This window comes from Neoarius graeffei, chromosome 1 (assembly GCF_027579695.1).
Source record: "Neoarius graeffei isolate fNeoGra1 chromosome 1, fNeoGra1.pri, whole genome shotgun sequence".
Lineage (NCBI taxonomy): Eukaryota > Metazoa > Chordata > Actinopteri > Siluriformes > Ariidae > Neoarius > Neoarius graeffei.
The window spans coordinates 12134741-12157338 of record NC_083569.1 but is presented as its reverse complement, the minus strand read 5'-3'; the positions used below and the strand labels follow the sequence as shown (position 1 = coordinate 12157338).

Here is a 22598-nt window from a genome sequence, read left to right as displayed (position 1 = left end):
TATCTGTAATGATGCTGCTGGAATCTTAATTTCCCTGAGGGAACCCTCCCAAAGGGATCAATTAAGTTTTATCTAATCTAATCACCTGAAAGGCTACCAAAACTTCATGATATATTCTTAACACATATTTACAAGAGAAAAACATACCAACGGACATCGAAAAACTGGAAAAGAGGCACGTCAGAGATGTAAAACTTCCGCGCTAGTGAGTGACCAGTTTGTATACAAACATGGCTGCGATTTAAAGAGACAGACGCACTGAACACCCAAAAGGCTACCAAAACTTCACTGGATATTCTTGACGCATATTTACAAGAGAAAAACATACCAACAGACAATGAAAAACTGGAAAAGAGAGCAATAGTGGAAATATTGTCAAAGATTTACTTGGAGGTGAGGAAAAGTGATGGAGACTTTTACAAGAGGACTTCACTCGTGGACTTCACTCAGCAAAACCCTTTTGTTTTGAACAACTGCAATGTAACAATGAACTATGACCAAAAGTAACTGTGAACTTGAACTGTCTACCTGGATATAGCTTGTATATACTGTAAGTTGGATTGTTGTTCAGGCTTTTTGGGCTTGTACTATTTTTATTGTTCGAACTTTGACTTTGTACATGTACATTGGATTGACAGAACGTTGAATTACATTCAATCAGAATCAGCATTCAATATTGGTAAGATACCGCCCTGTTCTTAACTTTTTGTAAAATCTATAATTGTTCCATTGAATGTGTATGTATAATAATAATAATAATTATTATTATAATAATAATATTCGCTGACTTTTCTCATGGTCTATCAGATATATTCCATTCAGCTACTCATCTTCAACTCGTTCACTATCATGCTAGCTGAATGGAATATTTCTGATATACCACTCCAAAGCCAGCCAATATTATTCAATTTTCCAAGTCACTAATAATAACAAGACATTTACTTTATACTGTTCGAGAATATAAGAAAAAATCTAAAATCTGTCCTATTATTGAAAATAGCCAATGGGAAACCACAGTGGCAAAAGTGGGTGGGGCTGCAGTGACTTTGGTCTTTAAAAGAAATTTGTGAGGAATGTGTAATTATTAAGCAACAGATAGATAGATAGATAGATAGATAGATAGATAGATAGATAGATAGATAGATATGAAATCATCTCATCTCATTATCTCTAGTCGCTTTATCCTGTTCTACAGGGTCGCAGGCAAGCTGGAGCCTATCCCAGCTGACTACGGGCGAAAGGCGGGGTACACCCTGGACAAGTCACTAGGTCATCACAGGGCTGACACATAGACACAGACAACCATTCACACTCACATTCACACCTACGGTCAATTTAGAGTCACCAGTTAACCTAACCTGCATGTCTTTGGACTGTGGGGGAAACCGTAGCACCCGGAGGAAACCCACGCAGACACGGGGAGAACATGCAAACTCCGCACAGAAAGGCCCTTGCCAGCCACGGGGCTCGAACCCGGACCTTCTTGCTGTGAGGCAACAGCGCTAACCACTACACCACCATGCCGCCATATATAAAGGCCCGTCTTGCGAAGAGAGTCTGGGACAACACCATGCTCACGACCAGCACCAAAATGAGAATGTATCAGGCCTGTGTGCTGAGCACTCTCCTCTATGGAAGTGAAGCATGGACCCTCTATTCCTGCCAAGAACGCAGACTGAACGCCTTCCACATATGCTGTCTCAGAAGACTTCTGGGCATCACCTGGCAGGACCATGTCACCAACACCGATGTCCTGGCCAAGGCAGGGATGCCCAGCATGTTTGCCATGCTGACCCAGAGACACCTGCGCTGGCTAGGCCACGTCAGCCGCATGGACGATGGCCACATCCCAAAGGACGTACTGTATGGTGAGCTGGCCACAGGCTCCAGATCCACAGGACGACCCGCACTACGCTACAAGGATGTGTGCAAGCATGACCTGAGGGCAGGTGGCTTCAACCCCACAGGCTGGCGGTCCACCACCAAGGCCGTCGTTGGGGAAGCCGAGGAAAGGAGAGAGACCCGGTGGGGGGAGAGGAGGCTCCGACGACAGCGGAGACTGCAGACGGCATCAACAGACACCCAACCAAGCAACTTCACCTGCAGCAACTGTAGCAGACCGTGCAGCTCATGCATCGGCCTATACAGGCATACTAGGCGCTGCAACTCGACAACTGATGGATGACCCCTGGTGCAGATCACCATGATCTTTTGAGATCGAAGGAGCCAAAAATATATATATATATATATATATATATATATAAAACACGGGCGGCACGGTGGTGTAGTGGTTAGCGCTGTCGCCTCACAGCAAGAAGGTCCGGGTTTGAGCCCCTTGGCTGGCGAGGGCCTTTCTGTGTGGAATTTGCATGTTCTCCCCGTGTCCGCGTGGGTTTCCTCTGGGTGCTCCGGTTTCCCCCACAGTCCAAAGACGTGCAGGTTAGGTTAACTGGTGACTAAATTGACCGTAGGTGTGAATGTGAGTGTGAATGGTTGTCTGTGTCTGTGTCAGCCCTGTGATGACCTGGCGACTTGTCCAGGGTGTACCCCGCCTTTCGCCCGTAGTCAGCTGGGATAGGCTCCAGCTTGCCTGCGACCCTGTAGAACAGGATAAAGCGGCTAGAGATGATGAGATGAGATTATAAAACACACTCTCACCAGACACTTTATTAAGAGCACCCATCCACCTGCTGTTCTGTTTTATGCAGTTCTCTAATCAGGCAATCCCTTGACAGCAGCGCAGTACATCAGATCATGCAGATACAAATCAAGAGCTTCAGTTAATGTTCACTTCAAACATCAGAATGGGAAAAATTGTGATCTCAAAGTGTGACTTTCACTGTGGCATGAAAGTGTTGGCTTGAGTCAGATGGACCGGTGTGAGTATTTCAGAAACTGCTGATGATCTGGGGTTTTCACACACAACAGTCTCTAGAGTTTACACAGAATGGTGTGAAAAACAAAAAACACTGAGTGAGAGACATTTCTGTGGGTGGAAATGTCTTGTTGATAAGAAAATTTCACCATGTGAACAGTTTTCCCAGGCTGAAACACACACAGGGTGGTATTCAGTGGCAGCCGACTACCATGTCATTCCCAAGAGCGCTGTGTGTGTGTGTGTGTGTGTGAGTGCATGTGGGGTGCAAACCTCTTTCAGCCACCTGACAGCTACATTACTCTAGCGAGGAAAGGTAAAAGGGGTCTTTTTTTCTTAAGGTGTCTGGAGAGACATTTATCTCAGTGAGATAGTGATTTAATTCGGGCTGATGTACAACAAGGAGATGCTCCGGCAGAGCTTGCAACCTCCCCCACAACACACACACACACGTATACACATACGGACAAACCTGACCTCTATTTGCACCGCATTCCGTTGTGGACAGATTTATATCTTTTATCAGGTGTAGTACAGATTTGTATTAAGCGAGAGACAGGGACTATCGCTCACGTATACACACACACACACACACACACACACACACACACACACCTAGACACATCCTCACACACTGGAGTGTGTTTGTGCAATAAATGTACAAATTAAACATTTCCTAAAGATATTTCTATGGTAGTGTATCGTTTAATTTGAATGCGCGAATAATCTCATAATCTCAGGATGATCATGTGTTGTGAATAAATGCCTTCGGGCTGATACACACACACACACGCGTACATAGCATCTGTCTTGTGTTTAGCAGTGAGAATAATGTAGTCATGTTACCGTCTATGAAGGTAGGGCTTATTGGATTTAATCTGTTAATAAGCACTCGAGAGTGTGTGTGTGTGTGTGTGTGTGTGAGAGAGAGAGAGAGAGAGAGAGAGGTGTGATTGAATTTTGTCAGCTGTCTTTTTAATAGTAGTAGTGCATACAATTTCTCATGTGATATACGACAGTCATGTGACTAGACTACCTGTCAGTCAAATTCACTTGGCCTCAGAAACATAAGAGCCTTTGAAGAAGGAAATATTGCATGAAGTGGAATCATTTGTTATTACATGAACAGGTTTCTCAAGTCTGATTGGTCAGAAAGTGATCATACCCCAGGTTTACACGAACACGATTATTGAAACGTTATCGTTTCTATGGTAACAGCTCCTTCTCAGGAACACTCTGTATAATCAAATTGTTTAATCAGGCACATCAGGTGAAAATTCAAATTCAGTCCGAATTGCTTGAAACAACTCTCGTTGCATTCAGAATTGAATGCCACATACTTTTTGCAGAATTAAAATATGTTTATCTGTCCTTGAGATACTACAAATCAAAGATTTGAAGAAACAGATAAATTTTTAGAAAACAGCTGTAATATTCTGTACGAGGATCACATGGTACAAAATGGGCCTCATTAACCATCTCATCTCATCTCATTATCTCTAGCCGCTTTATCCTGTTCTACAGGGTCGCAGGCAAGCTGGAGCCTATCCCAGCTGACTACGGGCAAAAGGCGGGGTACACCCTGGACAAGTCGCCAGGTCATCACAGGGCTGACACATAGACACAGACAACCAATGAGATCAAATGTTCTTTATAACTTTTCTATTTTTCCAAGATAATTACATGGAAATTGGAAGCGCATAGAAGGTTGTATACTGAATACAAAGTTTGAAAAATTAATAAAAACAAATTATGGAAATTAGTATTTAATTTGTATTAGTTATGCTAATTAGGAGGCGACACAGTGGTGTAGTAGTTAACACTGTCGCCTCACAGCAAGAAGGTCCTGGGTTTGAGCCCAACAGCCAACAAGGGCCTTTCTGTGTGGAGTTTGCATGCTCTCCCCATGTCCACGTGGGTTTCCTCCAGGTGCTCCGGTTTCCTCCACAGTCCAAAGGCATACAGGTTAGGCTAATAGACCTCTTGCAGTCACGTGACCGGAATGTAAACAGCCGCCATCTTGTCGGTAAAAAACACAGCTGAATATTGCTGCACTCGTGTACAAAATGGATCAATTTCAACCAACGGACTACATGGCTCAATTTTCTAATGAACAGATAACTAGATATATGTCTAAAATAAACGACCTACAGATTAGTGATCCTTATCGATTACCGGACGTAGTTTTCACGACTGTGTTAGTGGATATTGAACTGCCAGCAGAATACCCAGATGTGTATAATTACCTCATTAACTTTCCCTCACTGTTCAGTGGTGAAGCACTGCGTGCTTATAAATCTCTGGACAGTTATCTTTACAGAAATTCAGGATTTGTCAGCCCCCCTCAGATGTGGCATCTTGTAAACAAGAAAATAACAATCCTCATTGGACGGGTAAGTCACTTAAGTATTGAGACCCCGCTGGTCTCGCTATCTCGTCCGGAATGTTGTGCATGCAATGGAAATCACTACAAACCGTCATTTTCTGCTGGAAACCAATGTCCAGTAAGTACATACGGTTGTAGTGGATATTGAAGTCCGGTACAGATGAACAACACGCAAAAATACACACAAAAACCATAAAAAAACGTGGACAGGTAGGGAGAGCTTGTAGCCGCAGCATCCCCATCATGCGCCGCCATATCCACTATTATGGTTGAATATTTTATATTATCAGTTAGATCAAGTATCAGTAGTCTATCACTATTACTGTATATATGGTATACCTGATGGCAGCAATCCATTTTGCACGCCTGTCAGGGTCCCGTGGCAGCCTACTGTCAAGTGTATGTGAGCATTATGGGTTTCCCACACTTGAAAGGGAAGGACTCGGACACAGGATTCCACTCGTCTTATGTTTTATTGATTTTCAGTGGAGTTGACGTTGTAGTAGAATTGTATATAGTAGGGTTTTCCAGAAGTAGAAGTAGAAGGCGGAAATATGGCGTTTGACCGACAAGGTGGCGTCTGTTTACAATCTGGATCAGATGTGACGTCACATGCAAGTGCTCCATAGGTGGGTCTGAATTGACCGTAGGTGTGAATGTGAGTGTGAATGGTTGTCTGTGTCTATGTGTCAGCCCTGCAATGACCTGGCAACTTGTCCAGGGTGTACCCCGCCTCTCACCCATAGTTTGCTGGGATAGGCTCCAGCTTACCTGCGACCCTGTAGGACAGGATAAGCGGCTACAGATAATGGATGGATGGATGGATGCTAATTAGGGACACTCAATAAAAAAGTAATAAAATATTATTTATAATCCCCTCTTTGTGCTCTGTAGGACTTTGTATTTCTCAAAAGTAGGGCCTACTAGTGTTGATATGAAAGAATATAAACGATTATTTTGATTAATATTCACAGCTTTCAAGTCAACTTTATTGTCAAATATGCTATACATGCTCGACATACAGCACAGATGAAATATCAGTCCTCTCTGACCCATGGTGCAAACAGGCAATGCAATAAATGCAAATAGAATAATTGAAAAAAATATATATAAACAGTATAAACACTCTAGATAGGAACTAGACATAGACTAAACACTCAACAATATAAACAGTACAAATAAACAGTATAAACACTAGACAAGAACAAGACATAGACTAAACACTCAGACAATATAAACAGTGTAAACACTAGATAACTACACACAGACTAAACACTCAGACAATATAAACAGTATAAACACTCTAGATATGAACTAGACGTAGACTAAACACTCATATATATATAATACACACACACACACACACACACACACACACACACACACACACAAAAAAAAAAATTTGTTCAAATAACCAAACATTCAAGGGCACTTGAGGTATAGCAGGTAAACATGAAATAAACAGTATAAACAAACTAGCAGCTGTTAAGATGAGGTAGTGCGGAATAGTGCAAATGAGCGAGGTAAAGTGAGATGTGCGGTCCCTGAGTTCAGTGTGTTAATGAACGATGAGATGTATGTGTGTGTTTGGGGGGGGGGACTGTGAGGATGACATGTCAGATGCTGAAGGGGGGTGTGCTAGCAGAATCTGTGGCAGGGGGCAGAGGGGGGAGGAGGGGCAGAACAGGGAGGGAGTTAAGCCTCCTGACTGCCTGGTGAAAGAAACTGTTCTTGAGCCTGCTGGTTTTGGCCCGGAGACTCCGCAGTCTCCTCCCCGACGGCAGCAGGCTGAAGAGGCTGTGAGATGGGTGGGTGGGGTCACCTGCAATCCTGATGGCTTTGCGGGTGAGGCGGGAGTTATAAATATCCATTAGAGAAGGGAGAGAGACACCAATGATCCTCTCAGCTGCTCTCACGATGCGCTGCAGAGACTTGCAGCAGGACACGGTGCAGGCGCCGTACCACACGGTGATGCAGCTGGTCAGGATGTTCTCGATGGTGCCTCTGTAGAAAGCGTGCATGATGGGGGCTGGGGCTCTTGCTCTCCTCAGTTTGCAGAGGAAGTACAGACGCTGTTGGGCTTTTTTGGCCAGTGATGCGGTGTTGTTGCTCCAGGACAGGTCTTCAGAGATGTGCACACCCAGAAACTTGGTGCAAACCTCAAAAAAACTATCTGATCCACATCCAATAAACAATTCACATTAACTGAACTGAAATTGACACTCGCATTTCTGACTTCTGTTTTTTTTAAATATCATTCCGATCACTAAGATCTCCATATTTTTCATCAAAACAGCTCCAGTTCTATTGTAAAATAGTTATTTATTAACATGAATCAGTTTGATTTAAAAAATAAGTAGGTAAAGCTATGAAAACTCACCTCAAAGTCTCCCGTGAATCATAACATCAAAACGAGCAGACGGAAAATTTTGCTGAATCCTTCATTAGAAACAGGGAGAGTGAGAGTACATCCCTATAAAAGTTATCTGATTGATATTCATGAGTAATCCAGTCGCAAACTGATCAGAAGAAAGAGAGAGAGCCTGAGCGCTTTCAGTTTCCCAACGTCCCGCGAGCAGAGATTTTACTCTCTTGTACCAACTTCAACCTGGCATTATTCCCAAAGTACTGAACAGTTAAATTTAATGAGATAAATTTCTTTGGAAAGCAGAGATTATAAGCTTTTTAATGATAGTATTCACGATAGAAAATATTCAAGAGTTAAGCAATGACAGATCTGGAAACTCCGATGAGTGTCTGCATGGACAGTTTTCACAGCACGGCTAGCGAGCATCTAACATGCCTAGTTTATGTATCATTTATGGAAGGAGTCCCCAGTGTCAATGCTTTTTAACAGTCTTCAGGATGGAAGATTACTCAGGAGCATAACTTTTAGTGAGGGAACAAAGGATTATGGCTGTGATAATGCAAGTGAGAACTTTCATTGACGTTCCACAACATTAAAGGGATAAAACATGCAGCGTGTTGTTTAATGAATTAAAACTTGTAATCATTTGGAAATTGTTGTGGCGTAAAGGCCTCTGCATGCTCGTGTGACAAAGCTTTCGCAGATAGCTTTTTGCAGACAGTTGTAATTTATTGTTGAGCGGGGATAATAGGCCGGCACAACGCAAGGGGGTGCGAAGTCGCTAGGAGTAGTTGGTGGGTGTGGTTAGTGGAGTGTTTATCCTCCGGTTACTTATAATGACTAGAACTTTTTTTTTTTTATAATGACTAGAACTGGAGTCGTATAGATGTCCGTACTTCCTCAATCAACCGCTCTTCATGCTGCTCCATCTTCGCTCGTATTTTTAAAAATGCCGGTCGTGAAAACAAACCAAACCGGGAAAGTAGGGAAGCGGAAGTGCGTGTACAGCGGATGTAGAGTGGACCAATCAGAGCCCTCTTGTCTGCGGCGCTGTCTGTGGTGGTCACAATTTTTGGGAGGTGCGCGCAGAGCGTCTGCGAAGGTGGGGGGGCTACACAGACACTGTCTGCGGAGCCGTCTGCGAGGACTGGGTTGTCAGCATAAATTGGCCTTAAGAGTTATGAACTACTTCAGGGGCACACTTTGGGGTGATAACAGGGTGTCATACTGCGTCCCACCACTCTGTCATTGATTATTGGTATAAATACACAGGTGATTATAGAAAAATCACGCACTGATTGGTCAAGAAATTCAGACTATTTCTCGATAATCACCTCGAGTGACTCGGCAAAATGGCAGCCAATCGCTTTGTAAGTGAGGAAGAATTACAGATTATGAAAGAAAATGCTGTTCCTAAAAGCACTAAAGATGCTCCTAAGTTTGGCCTAAATTTAGTCAAGGGTAAGGTTGAATTGTGATTTATTTTATCGATTTCAGACCAAAGTATTTAATGTGAGTCGGCATAGATAAGTGACACAAGTCTGCGCTGTGCCTTTATTACATTTGCATACTGCTTCTGAAGTTTGAAATAAATTGTGTATTATTTATTTTTTTTACTAAAACAATTATCTACCTCAGGCTCAATGAATATCAGTGTATAATTGTGAATTAACAGCATACCACCAAGTGTTTTATTCCTGACTTTAATCGCCATATTGTTATTCTCAGTGTTGTGATCGAGTCACTAAACCTCGAGTCTGAGTCCAGTCTCGAGTCCCCAGTGTTCAAGTCCGAGTCGAGTCCAAGTCATTAAAAAAAATTTTGAGTCGAGTCCAAGAACAAGACTCCAACCGCACCATTTCACGGTGGCTGTTTTAGCGCCATTAGCATTAGTTTGTTCTTGAACATGATGTATGAACAGGTGAATGTTCATTCTCTTTGTCAGGGAGTGTGAAGTATTCTGTCAGAGATGGTTGGGAGAGGGATGTAAGTGCAGAAGGTGTGTTTATTAATACAAGTGAAGACAGGTAAACAATCTAGAACGGCAGGCAAAATCATAAAACAGTGAAACGGGCAATAGGTCGAGCGAGGCACAAACAGGCTATCGTAGACTCGGCAGAATTAACATTCAAGTCAAGTCAACTTTATTGTCAAATATGCTATACATGCTCGACATACAGCACAGATGAAACATCAGTCCTCTCTGACCCACGGTGCAAACTGGCAATGCAATAAATAAAAATAAAATAAAAATAGAATAATTGAAAAAACAAACAATATAAACAGTATAAACACTCTAGATAGGAACTAGACAGACTAAACACTCAAACAATATAAACAGAATAAATAAACAGTATAAACACTAGATAAGAACAGGACAGACTAAACACTCAGACAATATAAACAGTATAAAACACTAGATATGAACTAGACTAAACACTCAAACAACATAAACAGTATAAATAAACAGTATAAACACTAGATAACAAGAAGACAGACTAGACACTCAAACAGACAATATAAACAGTATAAACACTCTAGATAGTAACTAGACTAAACACTCATATATATACACACACACACACGCGCACACACATAAATTGGTACAAATAACCAAACAGTCAAGGGCACTTGAGGTATAGCAGGTAAACATGAAACATGAAATAAGCAGTATAAACAAACTAGCAGCTGTTAAGATGAGGTAGTGCGGAATAGTGCAAATGGGCTAGGTAAAGTGAGATGTGCGGTCCCTGAGTTCAGTGTGTTAATGAACGATGAGATGTGTGTATATGTGTATATATATATATATATATATGTGTGTGTGTGTGTGTGTTGGGGGGGGAACTGTGAGGATGACATGTCAGATGCTGAAGGGGGGTGTGCGAGCAGAATCTGTGGCAGGGGGCAGAGGGGGGAGGAGGGGCAGAACAGGGAGGGAGTTGAGCCTCCTGACCGCCTTGTGAAAGAAACTGTTCTTGAGCCTGCTGGTTTTGGCCCGGAGACTCCACAGTCTCCTCCCCGATAGCAGCAGGCTGAAGAGGCTGTGAGATGGGTGGGTGGGGTCACCTGCAATCCTGATGGCTTTGCGGGTGAGGCAGGAGTTATAGATATCCATAAGAGAAGGGAGAGAGACACCAATGATCTTCTCAGCTGCTCTCACGATGCACTGCAGAGTCTTGCAGCAGGACACGGTGCAGGCGCCATACCACACGGTGATGCAGCAGGTCAGGATGTTCTCGATGGTGCCTCTGTAGAATGTGTGCATGATGGGGGCCGGGACTCTTGGGCCGAATCCCATTTCACCCCTTGGACCAACCCCTTGGCCCTTCCCCTCCATTTTGCGCGTTCACGTGAAGGGGTAGGGGTATCCCAATCCCAGTTAACGCGGAGGGGTAGGGGAAGGGGGAGGGCTTCTGTACCCCTCCAAACGGAGATTTTCCTGGAGCAGACTCCGAACGAAGGGGTTTGAGTGATTTCCCACAATGCCATGCGGATTTCAGAAAGATGGCGGTTCCCGCGGCGAAAGATTGTCATAAATGTATTTTCTCCATTATTTACGTGTTTTAAGTTGTTATCCAGAGGAAACACGCTGCTTGATTCGCTTTCGAGCTGAGAATGAGCAGCGATTTCTGAAATCCAAGCTGCTGCTAAAAAGCTTTGGGAGTGAGTATTGTTTTCGGTTGCTTTACTGTGTACGTTTTGTTCTGTTATTCTCGCTTTTATTGTTTACATGAGTGTTCTGACACCTCATTCTGTCGGATGTGGTGCACGAAGCGCCAAAGATATCCCATTCAGTGGTGTTAGTTAACAAATCACACCCTGCCAGCAGAGATTTCTGCCTCTGACTGTAGCGGCTGGTCGCAGCCAATGACGCATTTGGTTGCGTTTTGCTAACGTAAACACTGACGGAGGTACGCGATGACGTATGCGATCGTTGAAGGGCTATCCCAATATGTAAGGGTTGAATTTCAAGCCTTATCCCTTGTAGCTCAGTTTCAAGGGGAAGGGCCAAGGGGAAGGCGGAGGGGAAGGGGGAGGGGTAGGGGTAGAAATTAGAATTGGGATTGGGCCTTGGTCCCCATCAAGACAAGACGAGAAACAGGAAATCAGGGATCAGGAAACCAAACAAGGAAGTAAGGCTTGGTAATGTGTCAGCAACGCAACTCAATACTTCGCAAAGTAAATGTGTTTTCACAGTTTTTATATCAGCACGCTGACTGCGCCTTAATCCTCTGCAGGTGCAAGTCGTTTACGGCACGCACGAGAGTCCGCTTGGCGCACATGCTGTCCGGTGTTAGGACTGGGACTGTTTTGGCCTCTAGAGGCTGCTGTTATTTCCTTTTCTTGTCATGTTTGTTTTGGCCTCTAGAGGCCGCCACTGTTCCTGTGTTTTGTGTTTGTGTTGATTGCCTGTTTGTCTTCATTATCGTCACCTGTCTTCAATTTATTTTGTGTTTAAATACTCCTCTGTTTGTTCCCTAGTCACGGAGTCTTTATGCTATGCTGTCTAGTGCTAGTTTCCTCTGTCCCATGTACCTTGCCTGTGCTCTTGAGTTTTTTGGTATTTTGTTTTCTTTGGATTTTTTCTACCCTTTTGGATCTTCTGAGCGTTTTGCATTTTGCCCCTTCTGTTTTCATTTGTGGATTATACCTTTTGTTTTTTGCCCTTGAACCTTTGGATTATACTTTTTGTTTTTTGCCCTGGATTGTAAATAGTGTACATATTGTAAATAAACTGTTTTTTGCTACTTTCTACCTTCGCCTCACACCTCTGCACTTGAGTCATTCCCCTGGTAGCTTAGTGGGGGTTTGCTGGATCATTACACCAGCGACCCGGGTTCGAGTCCCAGAAAAACCCTAACAGAAAGACTTCGTCATGACCGACTCAGCAGAGGCGTCTTCAACGGTCTACCCAGCCAACCTTCAGGGAATTATGGCAGCTTTGACATGCTACGGAGCTACCATGGACACTCAGGGACGAACACTTGCAAGCCAACGTGAGGCCCTTGCTCGCCACGAGGTACTGCTTCAGCAAATTGGGAAAACCCTGGCACAGCTGACTCCTCTGCCCGCATCTCCTCATCCTGATCCGGCTCCTGCTCCACCATCTGCTCCCTCTCCAGTGCCTCCTGCCATGCTGCCTCCTTCACCTCGCGAACCCAGCCTTCCTGCACCACAGAGGTATGACAGCAAGCACGGTGAGTGCCGAGAGTTCCTTACCCAGTGCCAACTCACCTTTGAGCTCCAGCCTACCACCTACACTCCGGATCACCGCAAGATTGCCTTTGTGATAACCTTGTTAGCTGGTAAGGCACGAGCATGGGCAACAGCTATCTGGCAGAGACGGGGACCCGAGTGCTCTGATTTCGAACTGTTTACTGAAGAGATGCTTCGGGTCTTCGATCAGGCAGACATCAGTACAGACTCAGCCAGAAAGCTCATGTCTATCCGGCAAGGAGGAAGCGTTGCAGACTATGCCATATCGTTTCGGACGCTCGCGGCACTCAGCGGATGGAACGAGGCTGCCCTGGTTTCAGCCTTTCACCATGGTTTGTCTGACCCCATCAAAGACGGCCTGGCCTCTATCGGATGCCCAAGTGACCTCGAAACTCTGATCTCACATGCTATTCATCTTGACAACAGGATTAGAGAACGCCGCCAAGTCCTGAGCCTCCCCGGCCTCACTGCCTCTACATGGAGCCCGTCTACCTCCTCCAGTGACTGTCCAGAACCCATGCAAGTGGGCCGTACTTGCCTCTCCGCATCTGAGAGGGAGCGCAGAAGGAGGGACAAGTGCTGCATCTACTGTGGCAAGCCTGGCCACTTCCGAGCATCATGTCCCGAGCTCTCGGGAAAAGGACCGCCCCATCCAGCCGAGGGAGGGTTGTGACGGGGCCTACCCTCTCTCCTGAACTTCCTGGCCAAGGAGTTTACATCCCGGTCTCCATCTCCTGGGGTGAGTCCGTCCACTCTTGTCAAGCCTGTTAGACTCCGGGGCAGCTGGAAACTTTATGGATGTTCACTTCGCCCAAAGTATCAATGTTCCTACTGCTCCTCTTGAAATCCCACTGTCTGTGTCTGCCCTCGATGGCCAAGCATTAGGTGATGGAAGAGTCACCCAAGTTACTTCTCCAGTCTCAAGGTCACAAGGAAGAGATATCCCTGCATCTTATTCATTCACCACAGTTCCCAGTGATTCTAGGCCTTCCTTGGCTTACCCGCCACAACCCTCGCATAGACTGGGTAACAAGCCAGGTCGTGGAATGGGGCCCTGCGTGCCATGCCTCTTGTCTGCTCTCTAGCTCTTCTGTGTCTCCTGCCGAGCCCCCTGATCTCACCAAGCTATCTCAAGTTCCCACAGAGTACTGGTATTTGAAGGAGGTATTTAGCAAAAGCAGGGCCGCCGTTCTTCCTCCGCACCGGGCCTACGACTGTGCCATCGACTTGCTCCCTGGGACTACCCCTCCTCGTGGCAGACTGTTCTCCCTCTTTCAGCCAGAACGCAAGGCCATGGAGGAATACCTCAAGGACGCCCTGGCCTCTGGGTTCATTCGACCCTCCACTTCACCTGCTGGTGCCGGCTTCTTCTTTGACTACAGGGGCCTGAACAAGATTATGGTGTGCAACCGCTATCCCCTTCCGCTGATGTCCACAGCTTTCGACCTGCTCCAAGGCACCACCGTCTTCACCAAGTTGGACTTACGGAACGCATACCACCTCATCCGTATCCGACAGGGAGACAAGTGGAAGACTGCCTTTAACACCCCGTCAGGGCACTACGAGTACCAGGTGATGCCCTTCGGACTCACCAACGCACCAGCTGTTTTTCAGGCCCTTATCAACAACGTCTTGAGGGACATGATCAATCAACACGTGTTCGTCTACCTTGATGACATCTTAATATTCTCTAAGACCTTGCAGGAGCACCGCCACCATGTCCGCCAGGTTCTCCAGAGGCTGCTAAGGAACAATCTGTTTGCGAAGGCCCAGAAGTGCGAGTTTCATGTCCCCGAGGTCTCCTTCCTGGGATTTATCATACGAACGGGACAACTCCAAATGGACCCAGCCAAGATCCTGGCCATCCGGGACTGGCCCACTCCCAAGTCCGTCAAGGAGGTACAGCGGTTCTTAGGTTTCGCTAACTTTTACTGCAAGTTTGTCAGGAACTTCAGTTCCATAGCAGCACCCATGTCAGATCTCACCAAAAGGACTGGTGGATCTTATGTCTGGTCTCCTCAGGCAGAAAAGGCATTTAAAGACCTCAAGCGCTGCTTCTGCACGGCACCCATCCTGGTCCTCCTGGACAATTCTCAACCATTCATCGTCGAGGTGGATGCCTCGGACAGCGGTGTCGGCGCGGTCCTATCCCAATGCTCAGAGGGTAAGCTGCACCCCTGTGCATACTTCTCCCACCGCCTGAGCCCTGCGGAGTCCCGGTATTATGTGGGGGATCGGGAACTGCTTGCGGTGAAACTGGCCCTTGAGGAGTGGAGGCACTGGCTGGAAGGAGCGCAACATCCATTCCTGGTTTGAATGGACCACAAGAACCTGGAGTACCTCCAACAAGCCAAGAGGCTGAACCCACGACAGGCTAGGTGGGCCTTGTTTTTCAGCCGGTTTAATTTCACCCTATCTTACCGCCCGGGCTCTAAGAACACCAAACCGGACGTGCTCTCCAGGCTGTTCTCGCCCAACAACAGGGAGAGTGAGGTTGGGCCTATTATCCCTGTGTCCCGGATTGTGGCCCCTGTCCGCTGGGGTATTGAGGAGACCATTCAACAAGCTCAACGCCAGGACCGTGGTCCTGGGACGGGGCCACCGGGCCTCCTGTACGTCCCTCGTCAAGCCCAGGCCAAGGTTCTCCAGTGGGGTCACTCTTCCCCTCTCACCACCCACCCGGGAGCTCGGAGGACCCTGGACTTCTTGAAGAGACGCTTCTGGTGGCCTAACATGGAGAAGGAAGTGAGGTCATTCGTCCTGTCCTGTGATATCTGCACCAGAACCAAGAACCCACGACAGCGTCCCCAGGGTCTCCTGCATCCTCTGCCTATTCCCCGGCGTCCCTGGTCCCATGTGGTGGTTGACTTCATTACAGGCCTGCCAGACTCTCAAGGTAACACTGTCATTTTGGTTATCGTTGACAGATTCTTGAAGGCCTGCCGCTTCATACCACTGTGCAAACTCCCTTCTGCTCTTGAAACAGCCAAACTTATTTTTAATCATGTCTTCTGAGTCTTTGGTCTCCCACAGAACATCGTCTCAGACCGGGGGCCCCAGTTCTCCTCCCGAGTGTGGCACGGGTTTTGCAAGCTCATCGGAGCCACTGCCAGCCTCTCCTCTGGGTTCCACCCTCAGTCCAATGGCCAGACGGAGAGGCTCAACCAGGACCTGGAAACCACCCTGCGAGGCCTGGCTATGGATAACCCGACATCGTGGAGCACCTGTCTGCCTGGGCAGAGTACGCCCACAACACCCTGCAGTCATCGGCCACCAAGCTGTCGCCGTTCCAGTGCCAATTCGGGTTCCAGCCACCTCTGTTCCCGGACCAGGAGGAGGATGCTGGGGTGCCCTCGGTCAACCAATATGTGAGACGGTGTCGCAAGACCTGGAGCAAGGTCAGGAGGACCCTCATCCAGACCTCCAGAACCAACCAGACTCAGGCCAACCGCCATAGAAGGCCTGCCCACATTTTCCGCCCTGGGTAGCGGGTTTGGCTGTCTGCCAAGGACCTTCCGCTACGGGTGGAGAACCGCAAGCTTGCTCCTTGCTACATTGGCCCCTTCAAAGTTGTGCGCAGGGTGAACCCTGTCTCCTACCGGCTCCAGTTACCACGAACGCTAAGAATCAACCCCACATTCCATGTTTCCCTGTTGCGGCCCATATTGTCATCCACATATGCCCCTGCCCCTAGGAATCCCCTGCCCCCCCGCATCTTCCAGGGTCAGACTGTGTTCACTGTGCCTCGCCTGCTTGACTCCCGCCGGGTCTGCGGTGGGCTCCAATATTTAGTGGACTGGGAGGGCTATGGCCCTGAGGAGCGCTGCTGGGTCCCAGCTCAGGACATATTAGATAAGGAACTTTGTCGTGACTTCCATTCGGCCCATCCGGATCGCCCTGGGAAAGTCAGGAGACACTCCTAGAGGGGGGGGTCCTGTTAGGACTTGGACTGTTTTGGCCTCTAGAGGCCGCTGTTATTTCCTTTTCTTGTCATGTTTGTTTTGACCTCTAGAGGCCGCCACTGTTCCTGTGTTTTGTGTTTGTGTTGGTTGCCTGTTTGTCTTCATTATCGTCACCTGTGTTCAATTTATTTTGTGTTTAAATACTCCTCTGTTTGTTCCCTAGTCACGGAGTCTTTATGCTATGCTGTCTAGTGCTAGTTTCCTCTGTCCCATGTACCTTGCCTGTGCTCTTGAGTTTTTTAGTATTTTGTTTTCTTTGGATTTTTTCTACCCTTTTGGATCTTCTGAGCGTTTTGCATTTTGCCCCTTCTGTTTTCATTTGTGGATTATACCTTTTGTTTTTTGCCCCTGAACCTTTGGATTATACTTTTTGTTTTTTGCCCTGGATTGTAAATAGTGTACATATTGTAAATAAACTGTTTTTTGCTACTTTCTACCTTCGCCTCACACCTCTGCACTTGAGTCATTCCCCTGGTAGCTTAGTGGGGGTTTGCTGGATCATTACACGAGTGACCTGGGTTCGATTCCCAGCAAAAGCCTAACAGTCCGGAGCACGCCCAAGAGTCTATCTGATGCATGCGCCAAGGCACACAGGTGTGAGACACTCTCACGAAATTTGTACAAAAATTAATGTAGATAAAAATATCTTATGGCAAATCATTATGGCATATTACAAAAAATAAAGAAAAAATCCAAGTCCTCATCTCCAGCTTACGAGTCCAAATGCCGTTAATGCTCAAGTCCAAGTCAAGTCACGAGTCCTTAAAATTAGGACACAAGTCAGACTCGAGTACTAAAAGCCTAATTATTCTAAATTCTTAATTAATTCTGATTAATAACGCTCAACAACAACAACAAAATCTTGATTAAATTACATTAAAAAACGATTTTTGAATTACGTTCATAATGAACAAATTACTTCTTAAATTGCATGTTTTGTTTTTTTTTAAGGACGTTTCGTTATTTCAGATGGACAGAACACGGCAAGGTTTGTTTGTGCACCTTTTTATTATTATTATTTTTTATTCACTTGGATTTTGATTTTTCCAAACCATTTTAAATCATCTTTCAACTTCAAGTCATGGTTCAAATAAGCATGAAATAAAAGCGACCTTATAAGGATGCAATTTGAAAAGTGTCCGATTATGCAATGACATGGATATACTGTACAATGATGCAGCACTTTCTGGGTCTTTTTTGACTTTCTAATGTTTCTATTGCTAACAACTGGCATGATGATTAGGTATTAAGTGTTTTCAAACTTTTTTTTTTATGATTGTATTGTATAATATATATTTAATATAACAGCACATCCTTTGCTAACTAGTGAACAGACCAAGAGCACTGTTAAACACTGGTGCCCGTGGTCAAGGTCTCTGACAGGGATCCTTCACAATGAATAATAGCGTTCCCCAGGGGAGGAGGAAGTGCAGCTCAGGCTTTACAGTTCGTTCTCTCTCTCTCCAGCCATCCTTTCTTTACTATCCCTCTGCTGTAGGATTAATGACACCATTATAATGATATATTTCTCTGTGGCTTGGTGGAGGAGTATTCTTTTTTTCCAGTGGACGATGTTGTAGTGGTCGATGTTTTATTTCTGTCTCTTTTTATGTTCGCAGGCAAGCTGGTGATGATAATAACTGAATTCATGGAGAACGGATCCTTGGATTCTTTCTTGAAGGTTCGAAGCTTTTTTATTTTTATGTAAAGAAATCTCACATGGGGCAGATCCAGGAAAATGGGAAGGGGGGGGTTGTCAACCCAGTAAGGCTATGGGGTCCGGGAGTTGCCAGAGGCTCCTGGAGGCTCTGCAGTTTTTAATTGCCCGGAGATGCATCTTGAGCTGTCAAAGACATGTCAGTGAAAGCTCTGAAAGAAAATTACCATATGAAAAATCTGTTTTAAAAGCTGGAACTTTCAAAACCATTTTATTAGTCACTGAAAATTATATTGTCAGAGTTGCAGATATATGCATAGACCATAATTACAACTGATATACGGTAATATGGGCAGCATGGTGGCGTAGTGGTTAGCGCTATCGCCTCACAGCAAGAAGGTCTGGGTTCGAGCCCCGTGGCCGGCGAGGGCCTTTCTGTGTGGAGTTTACATGTTCTCCCCATGTCCACGTGGGTTTCCTCCCGGTGCTCCGGTTTCCCCCACAGTCCAAAGACATGCAGGTTAGGTTAACTGGTGACTCTAAATCGACCATAGGTGTGAGTGTGAATGGTTGTCTGTGTCTGTGTCAGCCCTGTGATGACCTGGAGACTTGTCCAGGGTGTACCCCGCCTTTCGCCCATAGTCAGCTGGGATAGGCTCCAGCTTGCCTGCAACCCAGTAGGACAGGATAAAGTGGCTAGAGATAATGAGATGAGATATGGTAATGTTTATGAAAGTTGCATTGTCATATAATGCATTACCACATGACACATTACAGTGTAGTACACTGACCACAAAACACCTTACAGTATATCAATAAGTATTACTATTTTAGCAACTGCAATCTGAGCTCCTGCTCAGGACGTTCAATGTACATATAAGACAGTGGATATACGCAGGTAAACTGAGGTAATGTCAGTGGCCACTTAAGACAAACTTAATACTGAGATAACTATAAACAAGGACTGCAAGAATTGTCTATAATACAAAGTCAGTAACTGCAGTCTGAGCTCCTCAGTCTAACAGACTGAGATAACCACCATTATGGTCAGAAGTTTACATACAGTAACATGAATGCCATCTTGGATATGAATGTCATGGCAATATTTGGGCTTTCAGTGATTCCTTTGAACTGTTCTTTTTCTGTGGCAGAATGATTGTACAGCATACCTCTTTAATTAAAAAAACTCTAGAATTTGGTGCACAAGTTTTAATTTTCTTTGGGTTTTCTGAAATCAACACAGTGTCAAAATTATACATACAGGGTCAAAAAATGTGGGTAAAATATCTCTTTGTAAGATTCACCTTGACCAAACATTTTTGTTTCCTATGAACAAGCTTCTGGCAGAATTCTGGTTGGATATTTCACAACTCTTCATGGTAGAATTGATGGAGTTCAATTAAATTTGTTTGTTTGTTTGTTTGTTTGTTTTTTTCTTGGCATGGACTCGACTTATAAGCACGGTCCATATATTTTCAATAGGGTTAAAGTCAGGGCTTGTTTTAAGCTTAATGTTGGCCTGCTTTATCCTCCACAGCCAGCTCTGATGCGTGTTTAGGTTCATTGTCCTGTTGTAAGTCCCAAGTCATGTTCAAGTTTCTGATGGTTTATGCTGAAGAATTCTGAGGTAGTCCTCCTTCTTCATTATTCCATCCACTTTGTGCAATGAACCAGTTCCACTGGCAGCAAAACAGCCCCAGAGCATGATGATCCTACCACCACCACCAGCTGGTACAGTGTCCCTCTGTAGATGGTGGTCAATGTGGCCAAACAACTCAATCTTTGTCTCATCTGACCATACAGCTATCCTCCAGAAGGCTTTTTCTTTTTCCGTGTGGTCAGCTTCAAACTTTAGTTAAGGTTGAAGGTGTCAATTTTGGAGCAGGGGGTTATTTCTTGGATAGCAGCCTCTTAGTCCATGGTAATTTGAACTGTAGACAGTGATCCATCAGCTTTCAGTTCATGGCAGGGCTATATCATGGTGGTTCCCAGGTTGTTCCTGACCATCCAAACCAATTTCCTTTCAGCTGAGGATGATAGTTTGGGTTTTCTTGAAGCAAAGTGGCTTGGCATAGTGACTACACCTCACAATAACTTGCATACAATTGGTTGAACTGATCTTGGAATTTGCAGTTGTTTAGGAATGGTTCCAAGAGACATTCCGGAGTCTGCGATCCTCTTTCTCAGATCTGCACTGAGCTCCTTGGACTTTCCCATTGTATTGTGTGTTGGTCAATCCAATGAGTGCTGTAAACAAACCCTTTTTATGAAGGCACAGAGAAGCTACCAGCTGTAGTCAGTTATGAGCACTAACAGGAAGTTAAGAGACCTCGCCCTTGGCAAGATAAGAGACATTTTGGAAGTTTCAGCACCTCTGAATTAATAATCTAAGTGAGCATATGATTTCAGAAAACCCAAAGAAAATTAAAACTTGTGCACCAAATTCTTGTCTCATCTCATCTCATTATCTCTAGCTGCTTTATCCTGTTCTACAGGGTTGCAGGCAAGCTGGAGCCTATCCCAGCTGACTACGGGCAAAAGGCGGGGTACACCCTGGACAAGTCGCCAGGTCATCACAGGGCCCAAATTCTAGTGTGTTTTTTTTAATTAAAGATGTATGCTGTACAATCATTCTGCCACAGAAAAAGAACAGTTCAAAGAAATTACTGAAAGCCCAAATATTGCCATGACATTCAAGCCACTGTATGTAAAGTTCTGACTGCAACTGTATATAATGATTGTGTGAGTTGCATGTGAACAAGTCCTATAATAAGTCTTAGTTCCCAAGACTCAGGGGATTTCAAGCAGATTTTCTTCAGAGCGGTTGCAAAAATCAACATCTCTCACAGATGCTGTCATAAAAATCAAAGTGAGGCTTACCAACAAAATGTCCCATGTACATACACCAGGTATAGTAAGTACAGGGATACCCTATTAATGAATACGAGCAGTAGCCGGACAGCCGACACATGTGTGTACGCATTAAGCCCACTGCAGCATTTTATCATTTTGGCTTGTGAACATGCATGCTAATGATACCATAAAAATAAAAGGATGGTGCACACCCTTTACATGTAGTCTACAGTGCAGTCCAGGAATCCAGTATGTTATTATATTGATGCACGAAGTTCTCATGCCCTGTTAAAAATCCAACAGGACTCATCCAGCTTGCCTTTCACTGCATTCGTGTCATGAGTGGAAAAAAAAAAAAAAACTAAGCTCAGACCTAAGCTAATATGAATGTAATAATTTCTATTAAATATAAATTTATACCACAAACTCTTCAGCTCAATCTCACATAACGGTTTATTTTGTTTAGTTTTTTTTTAAACCTTATTAATTAAATAAAAAATGGCTGGCATATCTCGATATCTGTGATACAATCAAGTCACAATTCCAAGTAGCCATGTACTAAAACTATTTTTTCTTTTTGGACAGCCCCGCCCCCAAAATCCGTGCCTGACATGTTTAATGTTTGTTGTCTGACACACAAGTAGTGCATCCTTCATGCACACAAGATTCAAAATGGCCGTTCACATTTAACGAGTGAGTGAGTGAGTGAGCGAAAAAAATTATGAACACTCCAGAAAAGCGTAAGTGAATGAAGTCCATAGATTTATAATAAGACCAAATGCTCCCACCACAAATCCACTCAAATATCTCCTCCGTCAAATCGCCTCGGATTTATTGCCGCTTTTGTCACCTTGGAAGGATTGGCCTTGTAATTTTATTACGGATGTCCTCCCCCCACTTTGAAGCATGCTCCCGCTTTAATTACCCACACTTTGAGCAAATGAAAATGAAATTTGGGTCAAAAAAAAAAAAAAGAGGCACGTCTGAAATTTTCGATCCTTCTGCAGGCTAATGAACACCATAAATACCACTTCAGCTGACATAAAAAAAAGCTAACGTAATTATGGGTGGGTTTTTATGGCTAATAGCTCATAGCCTGTCTGCCCAAGCTACATGTGTTTAATTAGAGCGCAGACCAATTTAGCAAAAACAAGTGCTGCGCTTTCTCTCTCTCTCTCTCTCTCTCTCTCTCTCTCTCTCTCTCTCACACACACACACATACACACTTGTCCTCACGCAACTGTTCTTACAGTAACCACTGCAGTGAGATTGAAAACAAA

At 44.9% G+C, this 22598-nt stretch overlaps 1 protein-coding gene across 1 annotated transcript in view; it reads left to right on the top strand.

The window, feature by feature from the left end:
• Positions 1-22598, top strand: part of epha4b (eph receptor A4b) — a 287524-nt gene that overhangs the window by 242761 nt on the left and 22165 nt on the right. The window contains exon 12 of the mRNA XM_060929623.1: positions 18428-18489. Coding sequence (XP_060785606.1) covers positions 18428-18489 — 62 coding nt within the window. The remainder of the gene's footprint in view (positions 1-18427; positions 18490-22598) is intronic.